The 7,433-nt window shown below is 44.6% G+C and overlaps 1 protein-coding gene across 1 annotated transcript; it reads left to right on the top strand.

The window, feature by feature from the left end:
• The first annotated feature begins 4,651 nt into the window (after positions 1–4,651).
• On the top strand, positions 4,652–6,081 carry LOC106315000. Its single transcript, XM_013752784.1, has 3 exons — positions 4,652–5,002; positions 5,047–5,643; positions 5,806–6,081. Exons 1-3 carry the CDS (start codon positions 4,652–4,654, stop codon positions 6,079–6,081), a joined length of 1,224 nt encoding a protein of 407 aa, XP_013608238.1.
• The last annotated feature ends 1,352 nt before the right edge of the window (positions 6,082–7,433 follow it).

Raw genomic sequence — 7,433 nt, 5'->3', positions numbered from 1 at the left:
TATAGAAAATTTTCGAATCTGGTAGTTGAATTTTGCTAGGAATTTACGACGAAAAATTAGGTTGGTGGCAAAAAAAACGTGTTAAGTTGGTGGATTTCTCGTTCTTTCCTCGTAAGTTATTTCCTCGTAAAAATCATGCTAAAATTACGACGAATTTGCGACGAAACACATTTTTCTCGGAAAAACCACGTTAACTTACGACGATTTTACGAGGAAAATCTTTACTCGGTATTTTACAAGGCCATTACGACGAAACTTTATTTCCTCGCAATTTCATCGTTAAGTCATCGTAATTTCACGAGGAATAGTTTTCCTCGTTAAATTTCCTTGCTAAAACTGTGTTTTCTTGTAGTGGAAAGACATGAAGGTTCTTCTTCCATAAAGAGTCTTGATGGTTATCTTCTGGCTCGTGACAGAATCATAAAACTTCCAAGCTTCGAGCAATTTTTGAAAGTGGAGACTTTGTTGCATATGCTCTAAGTTGTTCTATGAATATAGAAATTTCTGAACCAAAGACTTATGATGAGGCTAGAATGAGCAAAGGCTGAGATAAGTAGAAAGCATCTATGGAAGATGAGAAGATTTCTTTGGATAAGAATGGTACTTGGGATGTTTTAAATCGACCTTAGAGGCAAATAGTAATTGGTTCTAAATTGATTTACAAGTACAAAGAAGGAATTACAAGAGTTGAGGATCCTAGATACAAGTCTAGACTAGTCGTCAAGGGTTTCACACAAATGGAAGGAGTCGACTACAACAAGATTTTTGCTCCAATTGTTAAACATGCATCCATACGGATATTGTTATCAATTGTTGTTAACTTTGACACTGAGCTAGAGCAAATGGAAGTTAAGACGACATTCTTACATGGAAGTCTAAACGAGACCATCTACATGGAACAACCTGAGGAATTTGTCAAGAAAGGAGATGAAGGAAAAGTCTGCTTGTTGAAGAAGTCTCTTTATGGGTTAAAGCAGTCTCCTCGCCAATAGAATTTGAGATTTGATGCTTTCATCAGGGAAAATGGGTTTCACAAAGTGCATTAATGATCCATGTATTTGCTTGAAAGGAAAAGGAGATGTAGAAAGTATATATCTACTTATTTATGGGGATGATATGCTTATTGCGGTTGAAGACAAGAAGAAGGTATCAAAGCTCAAAGAAAATTTAAAGAAGTAATTTGAGATGAAGAATTTGGGATCAGCTATTCGAATATTTGGAATGGATATCACTAGAGACAGAGAAAAGGGAATTCTAAAACTATATCAAGAAAGATGTGTTAAACAAGTTCTGAAGACTTTCGGAATGGAAGATAGTAAACCAGTGATGACAGCGGTTGGATCTCAATTCAAGCTGAAGAGTTAACTCCAATGGAGTAGGAAAAGCATAAACATTTAATGGATACAATTCATTATGCAAGAGCAGTAGGGAGTTTGATGTATGCTATGATCGGTACAAGACCTGACTTGGGGTTCGCAGTTGGTCTAGTAATCATGTTTATGTCTAAACCAAATCGAGAGCATTGGAAAGCTGTTAAATGGGTTATGCGGTATCTTCAGGGAGCTTCAGAAGTGTGTTTACATTTTACTAAGAATGATCAGTTCGAGGTGGAGGGCTTTTGTGATTTTAATTACTCTACAGACCGTGATAAGAAAAGATCAGTGACGGGTGTTGGGGTCAAAACCGGTCACGACGAAATCAATGCCTGAAAGTTCCTGGAAAACCAACTCTTGATCGATCCTTGAAAACTAGCCATTCCCAGAAAACGGTTAATCAAGTAAAAGGCAGTTTTTCGTGGATGCGAACCGAGGAATGTTGAGAAGAGGATCAGTCTGGATGAGGTCTCGATCATAAGCGAGGACCATCTCAACCAAGGCCACCTCGCCCATGGGCGAGGACTGACCTCCCGTCCCGAAACCGTGCATCCTCGTCTAAGTTCCCGTAACACAATCCTCGGGCCCTTGGACGCAATACCCATGTCTCGTCTCGCTTAGGATTATCAAAGAAAGACTTTGGGAAAAGTTATAAAAAACTTGGTCGTCGAAACGGATTCCTGCCTGGCGTATAAAACGGCTATGGTTAGCTTGAACACCAGTTGCCTTAACTATACGGGGAATTGGAATCCTTTCGGAAAAACCAACGGCTGTTTCTTAGGAAAAATCGTAAAAACGTCTAAGTCCCAAAACGGCCCAAAGGGGCCTGAACCGCGGCTAAACGACCACTTATGATTTTAGAACATGATTGAGCCTAAGGCTGATATGACGGTCTATTTTTTATTCGCAGGAAAAGATAAATGTCAAGTTTCCGAAGATAATCATGAAGGGTGACGAAAAATGGAAAAGCCCATCTCGCGACGAATCCGGCCAAGGGAAAGGTGCAAACCGACCTAGCGAGAGTATATAAGGAGGGCTTAAAGCGAGGAGCAAGGGAGAGCTTTCTCAGAGCAAACTTAATACTTAAAGCAATTTAGGCATTTTTCCGTTTTTACTATCGAGTTGCGACTCGACTAGGTTAGAACTTAGGTGGCTAGACTAGCGAACATACCGACAGCTCTCGTGGCCTAGGATCTTACCTGTTGTTCACGCTCAAACGCGAATTCAGAAATAAGACCTCTTTGTTCTCTTTTCGTTCTTTTACAATTTATTACTTTCGACTCTTTCATATTGATTGTGTTGAGTGTGGCCCAACAGATAACCGGAAACTTCAGGGAAGGCTAGGTTAGCTTGGTTTTCCTCTGATTAACAAATCTCGACGGTGTGAATTAGGCCTGGGCGTTCAGTGGTCCTTTCGGTTTCGGTCCGGGTGATTCGGATTTTCGGATTTTTGATGTTATGCTCATAAGTACCATTCGGTTTTTACTAATTATCGAATCGGGTTCGGTTCGGTTCCTTTCGGGTTCGGTTCGGATCAGATTTAACCAATGTTTAAAATCGTTCAAAATATATTTTTTAAAACCTCAAAAATTGACAAAAAAAAGTTCAAAATATATAAATTATTTACAAATCTAATTAAAAATTAGTTAAACTATCTAAATTAACTAAAAAGTATTAAAAATAACAAATAAAACAAACTACAAAAATATTTTGAATACTCTAAAATATATAAATCACCTTAATATATATAAAAACATTAACATATTTAACTAATTTCGGATATCTTCGGATCTTAATTCGGATTTCGATTCGGTTCGGGTTATAACCAAAGTCCAAAGTAGTAAGCTCATAAGTCCCTTTCGGATATTTTTGTAAAACAGTTCGGATTCGGATTCGGTTTTTCCGGTTCGGGTTAAGGTCGGTACTTCGGGTTGAGTTAAAAACGCCCAGGCCTAGTGTGAATTCCGGTTCCCACAGTTTGGCAATAGAAGGAGGAGGGGTACAGATCTATCTCTCACGCAACCACGCACGCTCAGTCAGGTATGACGATCAATGTTGACAAAGACAAGCAAACGCATGACGGGACTTCCGTCAATGCCAACGCTGAAAGAACTCCAGGTTGAAACGTATCCACGGTCACTACGAACGCCATACTGGACCAGATGAAAGAAATGTTCACCTCCGCTCAGAAAAAGTCGGACGAACAAGCAAAACTCGTGGCCCCTCTCGCAAAACAGGTGGAAACCTTAACGGCGAAGGCCAAGAGTAAAAACCCGCGCGGGGCCACAAAAGCCCGCAGCGGCAGAAGACTCGATTTCGAGACTCCGAGCGATCGGGCCACACGAGCAGACAAGGATTCTTCAGGTCAAAACCCTGATGAAACAGTCCCGCCAGGCGCACAACCGACCGCGGAGAACCTTCCACCTCCCGCCGGGAGCAACGAAGGAGGCGATTTCGAGCGGATCGATTTGGACATAAGCGACCAGTCTGATCACTCGAACGGAGGTGCCGACGTCCATCCAAGAAGAACGCGAAGCCAATCCGCTCGGCAGGACGTGTCGTTCGAAAAGCCCATGACAGAGGAAGAAGAAACCCTATATTGGGTAGAGCAGAAAGAACTGGCCGAGAATCAGGCTCGGATCCACCACAGCCAACCCCAACAGGCTCGCAAGGCTGCCCCTATATTGGGTAGAGCAGGAAGAACTGGCCGAGAATCAGGCTCGGATCCACCACAGCCAACACCAACAGGCTCGCAAGGCTGCTAAAAATCCTCATGAGATCCATGATCTCCGCGAGTACATCGGAAAAACTGCAGCAGAATCAAGGCGGTAGAGTCGAAGATTCACCACGCGACAAGCGCTGCACCCGAGATCGACAGACTTCTCGAGGAAGCGCGGAAAACTCCGTTCACTGCCCGGATCACGGAAACTAACATCTCAGATCCGGGGAAGATCAAAATTCCCGTCTACGATGGCACCACCGACCCGAAGGCGCATCTGCAATCTTTCCAGATCGCGATGGGAAGGTGCAAACTCAAGGAACGTGAACGAGACGCAGGCTACTGCCTCCTCTTCGTCGAAAACCTCAAAGGAGCCGCATTCGAATGGTTTTCTCGTCTAAAACGAAACTCCATTGGAAGTTTCCGTCAGCTCGCCTCGGAGTTTCTCAAACAATATTCCAGGTTCATGGACGGGGAAACCTCAGACGTCGATCTTTGGAGTCTATTTCAAAGAGAAGACGAACCAATCCGCGAACTCATGAACAAGTTCAAGCTGGTAATGGCAAGAGTCACAGGAATCAGCGATAAAGTGGCAGTCGACGCTTTGCGGAAAACTCTCTGGTACAGGTCGATACTCCGTCAATGGATATCCCTTGAAAAATCGAGAACAGTCCAGGACGCTCTTCACAAGGCAACGGACTTCATCATGATGGATGAAGAGATGAAAGTCCTCTCCCAGAAGTACAACCCGCAGAAGACGTCCGCGAGAAGGAAAACCCTCGCAACGACAAGTATGTCCACCACGAGGGAGAAGATCTCCAGGGCGAGCATAATCACGCTATCAACTCCGAACAGGGAAAGACTTCCGAAAATACCTGGACCAGGAACCAGTTCAAGGATAATTCCTACTGCGAGTTCCACCAGACCAGCGGTCATTCCACTATGAACTGCAAGGTTCTCGGCGCAAGGCTTGCTGCGAAGCTCCTCGCCGGCGAAATTTCAAAGGTCACAGGCATAAAAGACCTCCTCCTGGATTCCGATCGCCCTCCCAAAGCTGATAAAGGGTCCCCCGAAAACGACACCCGCGAAAATCAGTTGGGCGAGAAACGCGGAAGGAGGCAGGATGACCGAGGAAACGACAGCAACCGTCGAAGGGTGAACATGATCATCGGGGGATCGCAATTCTATCGCGATTCGATCTCGTCGATCAAAGCTTATGGACGGAAGGCTGAGACGAGTTCAAGCTGGATGGCTCGGTCCCCAACCGACGACGCCCCTAACGACAAGATCGTCTTCGAAGAGCAAGAAACCATCGAAATTGACAAACCTCACTGTGACCCATTGGTTATCGATCTGGTAATCCGAGACCTAGAAGTGGGAAGGATCCTTATCGACACGGGAAGCACAGTCAACGTCATCTTCCATGATACCCTCTGGAGGATGAACATCGAACTCGGAGAAGTCGTCCCGGAACCAAAACCTCTCACCGGTTTCTCAGGTGCAACGTCAATGACCCTCAGATCAATCAAACTCCCAGTATTGGCTAAAGAGGTGACAAAAATCACTGACTTCGCGGTAGTCGATAACCCGGCCGTCTACAATGTCATCATGGGAACTCCTTGGATCAATGCCATGAAAGCGGTACCGTCGACTTACCACCTTGGCATCAAGTTCTCAACTCCAAACGGAACAACGGTAATCTGGGGATGCCAGAAACAGTCTAGGCTCTGCTTCTTGGCCAAGCATAAACTACGACAAACTCGGAACACTCCCGCGGTCAACCCGAAGCGGGGTAAGAAAGCTCAAAACGCTCCCGAGAGCTCCATAAAAAGTGATCCAGAATCACCCGACCAGGCAACATCTCCAGACAGCGACATAGTCCCCGAGTCCATCGCCTTGCCAGCGGACAGCCCGACTCCTGAAATGGTCGTCGATCCAAATGAAGCCCCAACAGCTGAAGTAACCGGAACGATCCCATCCAGCGAGTAGGAACACCCGCAGCAACAAGCAGAACTACGAGATTGCTTGATCCTCGAAAGAGGTATGTAGGCAGCTTGTCATATCGACAAGTTCAGCTATCCCCCTCGTTAAAAAGGGGGGGGGGGGTTGGGTGGGTACGTATACTCGTATACTCCCACAAAGTCCGAAATATCCATGAATGTACTCGAGATTTTCGAAACTTTTTCAATAAATTCTACCTTCTTCCGATCTTACGATTCACTTGCAATAAGTCACAGTAATCTAAGGTTGGCCTAAGAAATGTCCAAGATAAGGGCATACCGTCCAAGCAGTCCTTGGACGAAAAATAATTCCTACATAATTCACACATACTCATGGTCAAGCAAGACCGGAAAAATGGATCTTCTATAAAAACGGAGATCGTAGCCATCTCACATCAAAAGACATATCTTCGAGAAAGCGAGACGTCGTAAATATTTCTCGAAAGATATTATTCAAATAGACAGTCCGTCCGCGACTCTAAAATACAAAATGCCCGTCGATTGGCCCCGACAGACAACTCCAAAACGTTCTCTAAAAAAGAAGTCGTAGTCAAACCTTTCATATAAACTAAAGGTTCTCTTACATCCAACAAGGATACCATAGCGCGCTATACAAGAAAATCCGAAATTTTGGTCATCACACCAGACGTTCTCTGGAGAGTGCTTGATTCTTCCCACCCAAGTCATATAAGCCGGTGCCCAGTTGCAGACTTTAATCGAAAAGAATCAGGTAGAAATCGCCAACGGGCAAAACGAAAGCCGATTAGTCGTCGCATAGCCTTATAGCCGAAAGTAAACCTAGGTCTTGCCCTAAACCCAGTCCTACTGGTTCATTAACATCTCAAGGCATGATATCGAAACTGTTACGAGTTCTTAAAACATGTCTCATCGTCCACATCTAAACCACTCACGAAACTTCGTAAAACTCCTAAACGTTTTTGAATACCCTCGAAAGAGCAAACGAACGGAATGAAAAATTAAGAGTTAAGATACGAAGTGAGTACTCGTGTCTTTCCCTCAACACTTAGCAGAAGTATAAACTAAAACCCATAGAATGCTAAAAGAACATTCGTTATATATAAAAAGGCGGCTGAGCGGCTGGGATTCGAAGCCACCAACGGCCAGTCCCGCATAAATAGTCAAATGACCTCGCAAGGCCATAGCACACTCAAATAACGAACGGCCACACTCGGCCTAAAACACTACACGAAATCTTGAGACAAAGGCAAACAGAAAACAATCCCGACGACCTTCAGAGATCAAGGTCAAGATACCCAGACATCGAGACTCCAAATGAGTCTGCGGGCTGATCTACTTCTCCTCCCTTGTCCACAGCATCCG

The sequence above is a fragment of the Brassica oleracea genome, chromosome C9 (assembly GCF_000695525.1).
Source record: "Brassica oleracea var. oleracea cultivar TO1000 chromosome C9, BOL, whole genome shotgun sequence".
NCBI lineage: Eukaryota > Viridiplantae > Streptophyta > Magnoliopsida > Brassicales > Brassicaceae > Brassica > Brassica oleracea.
This window is presented reverse-complemented; position numbering and strand designations above follow the sequence as displayed.